Source organism: Ursus americanus, chromosome 13 (genome assembly GCF_024610735.1).
Source record: "Ursus americanus isolate L20-20 chromosome 13, mUrsAme1.1.p, whole genome shotgun sequence".
Classification (NCBI taxonomy): Eukaryota; Metazoa; Chordata; class Mammalia; order Carnivora; family Ursidae; genus Ursus; species Ursus americanus.
In genome coordinates, this window is record NC_142139.1 from 46,332,440 (window position 1) to 46,347,161 (window position 14,722).

The window sequence follows — 14,722 nt, forward strand, 5'->3', positions numbered from 1 at the left end:
TTCCCAACTCTATTTTTCTTCTTCTAACCCCCAATATAATTATATCGATTTTTTTGTGAAATCAATAGTCAGCATTACATCATTGAAACTATATAAATATTGTTCACTGAGCCAAGTAATGCGTTGCAATCACACCTCTTTTCCTGTATAAGCTTTCCATTTTTCTGAAGTTAATAATTGCCTCATTTTATCATTTGTTTGGTTTTCCATCTACCCATTGTTAATTTTCCCCCAATGTTCTGGCATCTCTGCCATATACTTATTAATAATATGTTCTTTATGCTCAACAACTTCTATTCCATTTTTCTGAGCTACTCTGGGAGCCTTCTTCCCTCCTCCTCCTCCTCTCTGGCCTGGCTGTTTTCTAGAAGTCCTGGGACATTCCTTCCTGCCCCTTTACAACTTTCCCTGCTGCTTTTCTTTCTAGGATCTTCTCCTTTATCTTCCATTTTCATATTTTAATCCCCTATTTTGCTAAAATACATCTTCCAGCTTCCCAAGAAAGAATGGAGGTATAATGTGTGTGATCTTGTATATATGAAAATTTTGTGTATTCTATGTTACTTGAGTTACAGTTTAGTTTCATAAAGGATTCTAGGCTGAAAATAGTTTTTCCTCTGAATTTTTAAGGTAGTGCTTTATTGTCTTCTACCATCAGGAGTGGTTAGTAGCAATTCCAATGCTATTCTAAGTCATTCCATTTTTTTGTGATCAGCATTTTTTCTCTGAAAGGTTTTAGAATTCTTTTCCTTAACCAAGGCGTTCTGAAATGTAACAATGACATGCCTTGAAGTGGGTCTTTAAAAAAATTTGTTGTTCTGGGTGAGTCCTATCTGGGAAATTTTCTTCTATTATTTCTCTGTTGATTTGTTCCCCTCTGTTTTCTCTGATCCCTTTTTTTAAAAAGATTTTATTTATTTATTTGACAGAGAGGGTGGAGGGGGGAGAGAGAGAGCACAAGCAGGGGGAGCGGCAGGCAGAGGGAGAGGGAGAAGCAGACTCCCCACTGAGCAGGGAGCTCGAAGTGGGCCTTGATCCCAGGACCCTAGGATCATGACCTGAGCCGAAGGCAGACACTTCACCAACTGAGCCACCCACGCACCCCTGATCTCTCTTTTTGAAACTCATATTAATAAGTCACTGAATGGATTCTGTAATGTTCTCATCTTTCCTCTTCTGTTTTCCATCTTTCCCAAATTTATCATCCAGTGTTTGTATTGAATATTCAATTTACACCACCATAGATTTTATTTTTAAGAGCTCTTTCTTTATGTTTTCCTTTTTTTTTTTTTTTTGGTCACTTTTTGTTTTTGTTTTATAAATAGATATCCTTTTGTCTCTTTGATGATGATAATCAGTTATGGTTTTAAGTCCTTTTCTCCTTGCATTGTTTCTAATCCCTCCAGATCCCTTTCACTTTTATGTGTACTTTTCTTACCCTGTTGGAGGTATTCATAAAATTTCTCGTGATTCTAACATTTTACTAGAATTCCCTGTGTATAGTACTGATTTGGGAAATTCACAAGTAGATGCTCTAGTAATGAACCAGCTTTTTATTGGACTCCCCTAGTTGTGAATGTCTGGAGAGCTTTTCTCTGTTCTCTGTCATCATTCTGTTTCTCTGGGAACTGAACATTCACTTAATGCCTCCTTTCTGATCCACTGACCAAAAATTGGCTGGGCAGGTTGAGTATAGAAAGGAACCTGGGGGTCTATTTCATATGTAGACCTTTACCTATCCCTCCTATTTTCAACCTGCACCGACTTCCCCTTCAGGGACCTGGCAGGTCCCAAATGCTGAGGCTTTACAGAGCCTCTGATGGGAACTGGCCCTCTTCTTCATTCTTTTTTTTTTTTTAAGATTTTATTTATTTATTCGACAGAGAGAGAGGCAGCGAGAGAGGGAACACAAGCAGGGGGAGAGAGAGAGAAGCAGGCTTCCCGCTGAGCAGGGAGCCCCATGCGGGGCTCGATCCCAGAACACTGGGATCATGACCTGACCCGAAGGCAGATGCTTAAGGACTGAGCCACCCAGGTGCCCCCCTCTTCTTCATTCTTATGTTTTGAATTCTTCTTCTCTGTTCAATTAATTACTACTCCTTCATCCACTTTCCATCTACCAAACACTTATCCTTGACCAAACACTTATTAAAATCTGTAATCACTGTCTTGCCCTCTTCTTATCTTTGTTCTTTGTAAGCTAATACCTTTTCTTTTTTATTCCTTTGATGTCATTTTAGAGAGATTTGAAGAAGTGGTGGGGGGGCGGGAAGGGGGAGAGGTAGAGGCCAAATACTCTAGACAAATCACTGTTTTAAGCAGAATTCTAAGGTATTTCTTGGGCAACACACACTTGAGGGCCACTGGCTAGAACATAGTTGAAATACTGGATGACTGCTGACTAAATACACGAACTGATGAATTTACGTAGAATTAATGATTTAAGAAAAACAAACTATGATGTTTGTTGAACTATTGACTGCAGGATCATCAGATTCTGAAATAAAAATTCCTGTCAAACAAGGCAGGAAACAACAAATGTTGGAGAGGATGTGGAGAAAGGGGATCCCTCCTACATTGTCAGTGGGAATGCAAGTTGGTACAGCCAATTTGGAAAACAGTGTGGAGTTCCCTTAAAAAGTTAAAAATTGAGCTACCCTATGATCCAGCAATTGCACTACTGGGTATTTACCCCAAAGATACAGATGTAGTGAAGAGAAGGGCCATATGCATCCCAATGTTCATAGCAGCATTGTCCACAACAGCTAAATCGTGGAAGGAGCCAAGATGCCCTTTAACAGACGACTGGATTAAGAAGATGTGGTCCATATACACAATGGAATATTACTCAGCCATCAAAAAGAACGATTTCTCAACATTTGCTGCAACATGGACGGGACAGGAGGAGATTATGCTAAGTGAAATAAGTCAAGCAGAGAAAGACAATAATCATATGGTTTCACTCATTTATGGAACATAAGAAGTAGGAAGGTTGGTAGGAGAAGAAAGGGAAGAAGAAAGGGGGAGGTAAACAGAAGGGGGAATGAACCATGAAAGACTATGGACTCTGGGAAACAAACTGAGGGCTTCAGAGGGGAGGGGGGTGGGGGAATGGGATAGACTGGTGATGGGTAGTAAGGAGGGCACGTATTGCATGGTGCACTGTGTGTTATACGCAAGTAATGAATCATGGAACTTTACATCAAAAACTAGGGATGTACTGTATGGTGACTAACATAATATAATAAAAAAATATTATTAAAAAAAAATTCCTGTCAAACAAATGAATAAGAAAGGGAAAAAAAGGACAGGAAGGAAGATCACAAACATGTTAACTGTAGCTATTCTTTAAAAAATAAATCCTACATTTATTTATTTATTTATTTATTTATTTATTTATTTATTTATTTATTTATTTTAAGTAATCGCTACTCCCAACATGGGGCTGGAACTCACGACTCTGAGACCAAGCATCTCATGCTCCACCGACTGAGCCAGCCAGGCATCCCTAACTGTAGCTATTTCTATTTATCTTTGGATGTATTATTATATTCATCTTTGTACTTTTCAATATTTTCTAAATTTAATGCACTGTGGATCATTATTTTTTGAGTGTGAATGAGTGTACGGGAGAAAATTTCTGTGCCTTTCCCAATACCTCACCTATGGAGGTGAAATAAAGTCCACAGATTAATTGAACAAGCTTTTACTGAGTGCCTAGACCAAAGTTACATACCTCAGAGGCAATAATAAATAGGTAAATATTTTCTGAATCATGATCTGAAAAAGAAACTGTTTTTGAAAAGTTTAGAAGAAGGAAGTATCTTGTGGGCATTTTTTAAACCGAAAAGCAACAGTGTCTTATCAACATTTTTACATTTACTTTGTTTAAAAACAAAAACAAAACACGTATCTGGTGCTTATCATCTCACAGATTCCATGCATGGAGTTGGAGATCAAGAATCCACAGTCTTGGGACGCCTGGATGGCTCAGTCAGTTAAGCATCTGCTTTCAGCTCAGGTCATGATCCCAAGCTCCTGGGATCAAGCTCCCCAGCAGGCTCCTTGCTCAGCAGGGAGCCTGCTTCTCTCTCTGCCTCATGCAAGTGTGCTCTCTCTCTCTCTGACAAATAAATAAATAAAATCTTAAAAAAAAAAAAAAAGAATCTGTAGGCTAGACTAAGAATCCTTAGTGATGGTGTGGTGGGTTCTTGAAAAACACTCAGGGAAAATACAGCTGCCTGCATTTTATCATGTATAAATGAATGCATATGTGGCCAATTCTCTTGGTTTTTTACCCAACAGTCACTTTCCCCACTCTGCACTTCTCTTTGTTAGATCTTTGATTTTGTTCCAGTGACTTCACCCTCCCCACGTGATTTAGGAAATCTCCCCATTAATCAAAGCTAATCATGGTAAAGCCATATTTCCCTTGCCAATGATGAAATTCTGTAGAGCTTCCGAGAAAGTAAGACACATGGGAAGAGACCACCCCCATCTTCTGTTGAATGTTGTTCCATCTGCACAGAATCCCAGGAGCTTTGGTGACCATATTGCTATCAGCCTGAAGAAGAATCCCACATGCAGAGGAAAGTTGACCCAAAAGAAACCTAGAGAAGCAGCGTCAGAACTCTGATGTACCATGCTTGGACCCTGACCTTTTGACCCCGACCTTTTGTTTTCTGACAGAAAACATCCCTTCTTTGTTCTTTCCAGTTTGGGTTGGCGTTTCTGTTACTTGCAGCAAAAGGCATCCTAACTGATAGAGTATGCTTCGTCTCAGGAAGGGGCTTTGGTGCAAGGGCTGATGAGAGGAATAGCAGCTGGCACTAGTAAATGTTAGGCAAATTAGACAAACAAAATCCACACCTGGGGCAGGACTCTCTGCCGAACCAATTTGGTCATGCTCAGGCAAAAGCGCTTCAAGTTTAAACCAGGAAATTGGGAACAAAAGTGTAAGCCCCATGAACGATCAGTTTCCTAATGGGGACTTACAATTGGCCAGCAGTGATCTGATTTTCCAACCAAAGTAAGTGGAAAAAGTTCAGGAAGTTTTCCTCATCTAGTGATTATTACAGAGAATTCTTTTGTGAGGGTCTAGAGCTTACATGCAGTAGGGACTGTGAACTTCATTCATTGGCTCATTCATTCATTCATTCATTCATGAGGTCAACAAACGTACTTTTGAGAAGACACCATGTGCCAGGCATATTAGTCAACAAGACAGACATAGTCTCATGACCTAAAGGAATATGTTTGTCTGGAGGGAAACAAAGGTGCTATATATTTATTTATTGGTTAATTATAAATTGTGATAAATGCCTTATTTTATTTATTTTAAGATTTTATTTATTTATTTGACAGAGAGAGAGCACAAGCAGAGGGAGTGGCAAGCAGAGGGAGAGGGAGAAGCAGGCTCTCTGCTGAGCAGAGAGCCCGATGCGGGGCTCAATCCCAGGACCCTGGGATCATGACCTGAGCTGAAGGCAGAAGCTTAACCGGCCGAGCCACTCAGGCATCCCCTGATAAGTGCTTTAAAGGAACAGAAAAGGGTGCTATAACAAACACTGCAGGGAAAAAGAGTCCTTAATTAAGAATGTAGACTGAGAGAGTCAGACAATCAATGTGGGTAAGTGACATTAAATTGAGAACTGAAAGATAAATAATTATTCAGATGGAGTTGTGAGCTGGGGGTGGGGGCATTCCTGGCAGAGGAGGCCTGGTGGAAGAAATGAAAATACACCAGTGCGGCTGGAGGATGGCAAGTGAGTGGGGGGGGGATGTGAGATAAGTTTGGAGATGGAGGGAAGGACCTAATTATACAGAAGATTATGTGAAGAATTTTGGATTTTACTAAGTGCGATGGGAAGCCACTAAAAAGTTTTAATCAAAGAAGTGACAAGAAACAATTTATATTTTTAAATTATCCCAATGGCAGCTGCATGCAGAATAGATTTGAGGTGGGGCAAGAAAGTAACCAATTACAACTCTTGCAGGCAGGAGATAATGCTGACTTGGACTAGGGTAGTACCAATGGACAGGGAGAAAAATGGATGTGAGAAATATTTTGGATGAGGAGAGAAAGCAAAAGGTTAAGGATGCTTCCTAGGTTTCTATTGTAAACAAATGTGTAAAGGCAGATGTTATAAATGTGTAAAGAGGAAAAAGGCAAGAGAAGCAGGCTTTGGAACAAGAAACAATTGAGAGTTCAATGTGGGATGCCTGTCAGTTATCCATTTGGACACATCAGGTAGATAGCTGGTTATAAAGATCTAGAATGGAGGTTAGGATTGGAGGTAAAAGGTTAGGTATCGTCAATATATAGATGGCATTTAAAGTCACAGGAATGGATGAACTTATCTAGGGAGAGGGAGAGTACGAATGAGAGGAGAAGAGAAACGCTGAGTTTCATATTTTAAAGGATGGGGAGAGGAGGACCCTCCAGAAGAGACTGAGGGAGTAGCTGGTCAGGTTGTTTAAAACTAGAAGAGGTCTATAAGTACTAAAAATAAGGGTTTCAAAAAGGAGGAAATGGTAAATTATATGATTGCAAAGAAGACATGAAAATGTCCCTTGATTTTGGCATCATGGAGGTCACTGATTGGTATAGTGAGATTATCAAGTGGATTGAGTTCTGCTGCAAATATCACAGAATCATTTACTGTGGATTAACCCTTGCACCATCAAGAGTCCATTGGATCCAATTTTAGAGTTTGAGTTTCTTTTCTGAGAGGTTCCACCTATTTATAAGGATGGATATTTTATGAGTTTTCCTAAACTCCTATTTTTCCCAAAAAACAAAAAGTAAATGTACTTAAAAAATGTAATAACTTATTCTGTTTTGCAATTACCATATGGGTACATTGAAGATTTTTATAATTTATGGGATCTTAGTGATCTTAATTTTCTTTAGCTTTAACCATTTTGCTGTATTATCATTCTAGGAATTATTTCAACATTACTCAACAACAATGCCCCATTATGCTAGAGAAGACAACATAAGAAGACAACAATTTGGAATTGCCTAGAACATTGATTCAATGGTAAAATAAATTATCACTATTACATCATTCTTCTATTATCTTATTATGTTGTCCAAAGCACTATCTCATCTTTTAAGAAGGTATAAAAAAAATCTGGAAACATTATCTTTGTAGTTTTTTATTAAACCTTTTATTAATCACTGGTGAGAATTCAGAAATTTCATGTTTTGTTCCATAATGGCAAAGAAAAGAAACTGATAGAAGAAAACACTTCAAAAGTATCAGAAAAATCAGAAAATAAATGCAAAAAGACACTAGACTTTAATGATGATGGTGAAGTTTATCACACAAGCGGAATACCAAATGATGAGTCTTTATTTATTTTTAAAATATTTTATCTGTGTGTGTGTGTGTGTGTTTAAGTAATCTCTACACCAAATGTGGGGCTTGAACTCAAAACCCCGAGACCAAGAGTTGCATGCTTTACCAACTGGGCCAGGCAGCCCCAGATGATGAGTCTTTAGATGATGATATCCTAAATTCTCTCAAACTCAAGAACTGATAATTCAACAATATATATTTAAAGATAAAAAGGAAATATGGTATTCTTATCCATTCAACAGGAATGACTTCATTATTCAATATTTTGCAACAAGAACCTGAGCCATCCAAAAAAGATGTACTTTGTCATCTTTTTTGATGTTTTGCATCATACATAGTTGATACAGTTTACAAGTCAACAATTGCTAAAGGCAATGTATACGCAAAGGTGAATGGAAGGAAATCATGACGTAGAGAGGAAAAATTAACTGAATTGCTAATTCTTTTTTCCTCCAGTTTTACTGAGATATAATTGACATACCTTGTATAAGTTTAAGAAGTCCAATGTGTTTAAATCGTTAGTTCTAATCATTGTTTATAAATCTAAATATGAAAATGTTTTAAACTGAGGGCTTCAGAGGGGAGGGGGGTGGGGGAATGGGATAGGCTGGTGATGGGTAGTAAGGAGGGCACGTATTGCATGGTGCACTGGGTGTTACATGCAACTAATGAAGCATCAAACTTTACATCAGAAACCAGGGATGTACTGTATGGTGACTAACACAATATAATAAAAAAATATTATTATAATAAAAAATATGAACATGTTTTATAGCTAAGAAGATAGCTATCTTCTTTTCAACAAGATTTCAAGCCACCATTTTCAAAAGTATTTTTGTTGATTCAAGTGCAAGAAGCAGCAAAAGTAAGAATAAACTAGCACATTAGAGATGTATTCTTAATTTGGAGTCAATATTTATGAGATGATTTTGTTCCTGGTTCATATATATTGACTGATCAATAGTTGTAAAGGATATGGCTTGGGGTACCTGGCCTCCGTCGGCAGAGCATGTAACTCTTGATCTCAGCATTGAACCCCACGATGGGCATGGGATTACCTAAAAAAAAAAAAAAAAAGACATGGCCCATTTAGGGTAATATTTCTTTAATTGCAGGAAAATATAGGATAAAAATTTGAATTTGCTATGTTCAAATTCTTTTTTTTAAAAAGATTTTATTTATTTATTTATTTGATAGAGAGCACAAGCAGGGGGAGTGGCAGGCAGAGGAGAGGGAGAAGCAGGCTCCTGGCTGAGCAAGGAGCCAGATGTGGGGCTTGATCCCAGGACCCGGGAATCATGACCTGACCTGAAGGTAGACGCTTAACTGACTGAGCCACCCAGGTGCCCCACTATGTTTACATTCTTATTAAAATTTATTTTAAAATTGTTTCACTACTATCCTTTATTCTTGCTTCTTATAAATGATTTGCAAAATGACTTAAAAATATGAAAAAATAGGGACCTGGGATTGAGTCCCATGTCAGGTTCCCTGCTCCACAAGGAGTCTGCTTCTCCCTCTGCCCCTTTCCCAATCGTTCTCTCTCTCTCAAATAAAATTCAAAAAAAATTTTTTTAAACTATGAAAAAATAAAGTAGTTCCTTTGGTGATGATTGGTGTCCTGAGGGTTAAACAAGCAGGGGCTTATTTGTTTCACATAACAAGCAATAGAGAACACAAAATAGGACCCTCTTACAGACTGCTTTTGGCCTCAGATAATAGAAATATCATCCAATCAAATGGGGAAGGTTAGCTTAGGGTAGACGTATTGAGGCTCCACAATCTTATCAAGACACAGCTTGCTTCCACCTCTCTGCTCTGCCCTCTCCCGAACTAACTGGTTTTATGCCCAGGCTGCTAGTAAGACAGCTGTAGAATTACACGGACACAAACAACATCCAAAGGAAGAAACAACAACCACCCCCATCTCTCCTTAGAATTCTCTTAAGAGTGAGAAATCACTCCTTCTCTAGCTCCTTTCCTTCTTGCCTCCTTGGCTAGAATTGCCTCACGGGCTCATTCCTGAACCAATACCTTGCACAAGCAATGGAATGACCCTCAGATCATTCAGCTAGTTTGGGGATAATGTCAGTTTACCTGAAGCACGCTGGCCTAGGGGAGAGATGGACACCTGAACAAAACTGGAGTTCTGTTAGGAAGAAGGGGTAATAGATATTAGGTAGGCTATAGAGTACAGGGCAATCTAATCGTACAAGTGAAACTCCTAAAGCAACTTCCAGAACATACATTCATTCACTGGAGAGAACTGTCAGCAGGACTCAGAACAGAACAGGATAAGTAAGTTAGCTCTCTTACAATTCCTCCTTTCCCATCTTAAGTGTTATTCTGTCATCTCCCAAGAATTCTGGATATTGTTTTATTCCTTTCTCTTCTTGACAGCTGCATACAGGAGAAGCCAGCCAGTAGATTTTCTAAGATGGAGTGAGTGGGATGAGGCAAATGAGATGTATGGAATTGGGACAAGCCACACGACTGTGCTGGAGACTGGGAGTATGACGAACTTCAGGGAGTAAGGCAGTGACCAATGGACGACAGGCAAAAGATGGGGTTTTTGAAGAGGCCTTGAACAGACAAGAAGAGAAATAACGAAACCGGGATAGGAGAGCTGCCTACAGCTATCTCCCCACATTTTGCTGGTCAGGATTTTTGTATGCTTTTAAAATTAAGAGTGCGATGTGTGGCCAGAACCAGAATGAGGAAGAATGTGGTGTTGAGAGGAAGCCAAGGGAGAAAAGGGAGAGAGGGGAACCATCGTAGTTCCTTTCTTTCTCGCCTAACTGAAGTCTGTCCTTAATAGTTTGAAATGCACACACCCCCTTTATAGTTGCCCAGTGAAGATCAAAATTGAGGGTGATGTCTGGGGCAGGCTGATTTTTGAATTGCCTCTTTTGAGTGATTCTGCACACTTGGACTGGGGCTCGAATTGAAATAGTCCTTGGAGGTGGGGGGACACAAGGGACACCATGCCGAACTCCTCTTAAGTGTGCAGTTACAAAAGCTGTAGGCATGAGAATGCACTTGAGTTTGGAGAATAAAGGACATTTTCTGCGCAAGGATGGGGGAAGGGAGAGTGGTCAAGTGCCAGCCATAACATGACCTGGAACCATGTCTTAATAAAGTCACACCAGATGAAGCCAATACCTGTTACATAGGATACTGACCAATACTGGCAGTTCCATGAGGTAGATGCTCCCAGTAAACAGAGATACCAACGTTGCAAATCAGAGTTCTGTGTACACTCCATTGTGCAAAACAAGGACTGCTTACTGGCATGAACACTTAATCCACCATTTTAATAGTAGAAATCTGAACGGGGAAAAAAATGACTGAATTTCAATTTCTACCACTTTTCCCTTACTTTTGTGAAATTTCAGCACATCATCATTCACAGCTAGTTTCCTACCAAAGCCAGAAAGAAGTATTTTTGATTACTGATGTTCATGGAAATACATTTGCCTTTTTGAGTTTCCAAGGGATCTCCTTTGAACAAGTCTAAGAGAATCCAGGTGAGTCACTGTTCATTGCTCATGAAGGAGAAGCTACGAGAGGCAGGGTTGGAATCTTACTTTTATCTCGATTACTTCTCAGCAGAAAAACTGAAGAGCTAACGCTATAAGGCAGATTAAGAAGCTGGTTTGAGTCTGGCACGTTCCTACACCATCAGAGGCCGTTGGGAGAGTTCCACACCAGAGGCTAAAGTTCTCACAGAGGCTGGGTGGGACTGGGTAGGAAAGTCTACTCAAATACGAAAACTCCTCCCTTCCCCAAATCAAATAATAGCTCTCTGCTGTTGATATCAGGTTATTATATGCCTTGATTGTTAAATATGTATTAGGAAAGCATTCTCTCGTTACGAAATAGCTTCTCTTAATTTTCTAAATCTATGTAGTGAATTCCATGTGTTTTTTAATTTCACAAGCAACTTTTTATAACTAGTGACCCAAGATGCTAAAGAGCAAATAATTCGACTAAACAGTTTCAATTAAAAAACAAAAAAACCCGGAGAGATCTAATCTGGGTATGGTAGAAACATGCCAATACCTTGGGTGTCGTGAGATTCGAATCAGTCCTGTGAAACAGCAACCTCATGTATTAAATCCTTTCCCCTACCATGGGCTTTCTATACACGAGCACTTGCACCTGCACAAAGCGAGGACCCAAGTTCAGGGGCTTTGTCTCAAAAGAACAAAGATCGGCCCAGCTGCTCCCTCGCTTTCGAAAGAATGCAGCCACCTCCGGCACCCCTCGCCGCTCGCGGAGCTGCGCCCCACCGGCATCCCACCCCTCCGCGCGGCGGCCGCCCCCGCCTCTCGGGCCCCTTTAAGCGCCGCGCCCGCGCCGCCTCTGCTCCCCGAGTGCCGGGAGCACAGGGCCGCCCGATCCGGGCCTCGCCTCCCGCCGGGGTTACGTGAGCCCGGGGCGGGCGGCCGCCGGGCCAATGGCCGCCGCCGGGGCGGCCGCGCTCCTCCCGCGCCGCCGCCGCCGTGGGGCTGCGGGCTCCTCCCGCAGGAGATAACTGTCAGCGCGCGAGGCGGCGGCGGCGGGCCGGCTCAGTCATATGACCGACCTCCGGCGGCCCCGACGCGGAGCAGAGTTACTCAGCCGCAGCGGCCCCGCGCTCCCACAAGGCTGGGCGGCCGCGCCGCCGCCGCGATGGCCCCGCCGCCGCGGCCGCCGCCCCCGGCTGCGCGCTGAGCTGCCGGCCCCCCGAGCGCCACGGCCGGAGCTGCAGCGGCGGCGGCAGCATCATGGCCCCGACCCTGCTCCAGAAGCTCTTTAACAAAAAGGGCAGCGGCAGCGGCGGCAGCTCCGCGTCGGCGTCTGCCCAGGGCAGGGCTTCCAAGGAAGGACCCGCGTTTAGGTGAGGAGGCGCCGAGAGGCGAGACCAGAGCGGGACCGGAGTTGGCTTCGGTGCCCGCCGGGGGAGGGAAGGAGAAGGGAGTGGGCCGCTCGGGACGTCGCAGCCCGTCGCCGGCACCGGGTCCCGGGCTTGTCATCGTGGACACGCCTGATCCGAGTGGGGCTCCGAAACCTCTTTGACCGGGAGGGTCCTTTCCTCCCTCCCTCTCTTTCCCCACTACTCAGGGTCCCTTCCTCCTGGCAGAGAGTTCTCTTGTGTTCCTTGGCATTCCCAGGCGTGCGCTTGCTTGGCTGTGGAGATGGGAGATTCGCCGTGAATTGGGGTGAACCCCTTCCCGGCAGAGCCGCCTGGGCGCCTCTGCGGGCGCTGCAAAGCTGTGAGCTGTCATTTTGAGGGCAGCTCCAACCTATTGTGTACGTGACAGTATTTTGAAGTTAGGAAGGAGCAACAGTCACGAAAAAGGCATCTTCCTTCTCTCTTGCTTATGTGACAGGCTCTTAGACGGATGAATGAAAGTATGTAATTTCCACATCATTTTGAAGGTTGATGCCGCCTGATGTATGGAAAAGGGGAGTAAGATGCTTTTATGAAATGGTTGAGTTTTTAATTTAACAACGCTGATGCATATATCTAATAGATCCGACCTTGTGAACACACAACTTTGAATAATAATTGCTAGTATTTATTGAGCGTTTACCAACTTAAATGGTTTATGTTGATTTCTTTCATTTCTTTCTTCAACAACCCTGTGAGGTAGGTGCTATTACAACTCCCATTTTACAGATGAGGAAACTTAAAGCCACAGAGAACTTAAACAGCATGCCCAAGATCCACCGGAGTAAGTGGCTGAGCCTGTGTTTTGACCCAAGCAGTTTGACCCCGGAATCCAGTCTTTAAAATCTCAATGTTATTCTGCTTTCAAGACCTAACTTTTAGCAGGTGACGTAAAATGTCCTATGTTGCCTTTCAGCACACATATGTTGAGAAGTTTTATGCATGTACTTTTAACAAGTTTTATTCAGCAAAGTTTCAAACTGAGTATCTACTTCAACTGTGACAGAGTGCTACACGTTTCTTTGACCAAAATGTCTTGCAAAAATAGTTTATTGAACAAGTCCAGAACCAATATAATAAACCTTTTAGAAGTTTGGAGTGAAACTTTGAATAAATTTTGGATTGAGTTTTGTATTCTAGATTTTGCTTTTCTTGAATTCCATTCATTGAAAACAGCTCCTCACTGCAGTTATGTGAATATTAAATATCAGTATTTTGTGTTTGTGAGGGTGTGTGGGTGTGATGTTGTTTGGAAGGTAAATTGTGAGGACTTTAAACTACCCTAGTTAAATTCTCATGTTTCCTTTAGACTAACTGGATCCTTATAATTTGAGTAGGGAATCCTATTCCTTTCACTGCTTTGAGTACTAGTGATGTTGTGTCCCTTCTCAGAATGGTAGAATTACTTCAGACCCGGGGTATGGAATTTCTTTTCTTCCTTCCCAGTAACCCAGACTCGATCAAGGGAACAAAGCCTGGAGAAAAAAGGGCATGTGTGTTGCTGGTGTCTTTACTTTGGCAGCCCTTGTCAAGGACATTTAAAGCCGTTTTCATGCTGGTGGAGATAGTGGAGTTACACTGTCATTGTTTCCTGTGCTCGCTGCCCAGTTGCCCACCACCATTTCCTCCATCCACAAGTTTAATTGAGTGTATTTTGAACAAAAAAATTGTGGCTATATTTAGGGCTTGGCCATATTAGGGCAATTGATTCCCATTTTGTGGGAACATTTTCAGTATAATGTTCTGACGTCCCATTGGTGTATAATGAAGAACATAAAAGTATGCCAAGGACTGTTTTTTTTTTCTTGACCTCGTTAGGATTTTCTACAAGTTTTTTGAGTTAGATTTTTGAGGTAGATTGGGAGAATTGGAGCTGTCAGTTGAACATTTCACTCCTGAGGCCCTTCAGCAGTGTCCCTGCTAGGGGTCATCATGGAAAAAGAAGTGAACAAGCACATGTCTGTGAAGATGCAGGAAGGTGGGGGACAAATCAGCCAGTGCACACCAGATCAACAAAGGACACCCAAGCAAGTCTTTGCTCCTGTCTCTCCACCTAGTCTAACTCTCAGATGCAGTGTAGCCCTCCTGGGAAAAGTCTCCTAGAAAATTTCCTTTTCTTGCCCTTGTGCTTCACTTTATCCAGGTTTTACTAGATAGAAGCTGGCATGTGTTTTTGGGGAAGTGGGTGCCTTATACAGGGATTAGCTGCAGGAACCCACTTCATAGTTGAATAGATTTGGAGAAGTTAAAGTTAAAAATCTAGTTAAAATTAGGTTAAAAATCTAGTATTCCTAACGTGAATTTATATTTTTCAGTGCATTTAAATACAGTATGTAACTTGTGAATCTTGGGAATGAAAGTCTCCTGAGGAATCAGATAGACTTTTTGGGCAGTTTTGTAGCATATATTAACATATATTTTG

General features: G+C 41.6%; 2 protein-coding genes and 1 long non-coding RNA gene across 5 annotated transcripts in view; 2 read left to right on the forward strand and 1 right to left on the reverse strand.

The window, feature by feature from the left end:
* LOC123793185 (uncharacterized) overlaps positions 1 to 10,538 on the forward strand; it is a 30,931-nt gene extending 20,393 nt beyond the window's left edge. The window contains exons 3-4 of the long non-coding RNA XR_006779864.2: positions 6,945 to 7,043; positions 9,765 to 10,538. This is a non-coding gene — a long non-coding RNA (uncharacterized LOC123793185). The remainder of the gene's footprint in view (positions 1 to 6,944; positions 7,044 to 9,764) is intronic.
* LOC148109086 (uncharacterized) overlaps positions 1 to 11,652 on the reverse strand; it is a 32,208-nt gene extending 20,556 nt beyond the window's left edge. Inside the window, exons 1-2 of the mRNA XM_087866553.1 lie at positions 11,427 to 11,652; positions 8,354 to 8,422 (exon numbers count right to left, since the gene is read on the reverse strand). Of these exons, the coding sequence (XP_087722679.1) occupies positions 8,354 to 8,422; positions 11,427 to 11,474 (117 nt within the window). The 5' untranslated portion in view covers positions 11,475 to 11,652. The remainder of the gene's footprint in view (positions 1 to 8,353; positions 8,423 to 11,426) is intronic.
* Positions 11,653 to 11,935: 283 nt separating this feature from the next.
* FNIP2 (folliculin interacting protein 2) overlaps positions 11,936 to 14,722 on the forward strand; it is a 131,877-nt gene continuing 129,090 nt past the window's right edge. For 2 of the 3 annotated variants that reach the window (XM_045798730.2, XM_045798732.2), the window contains exon 1: positions 11,936 to 12,246. In XM_045798730.2, coding sequence (XP_045654686.2) covers positions 12,134 to 12,246 — 113 coding nt within the window. In that variant the 5' untranslated portion in view covers positions 11,936 to 12,133. The other variant, XM_045798731.2, reaches the window with a different exon arrangement.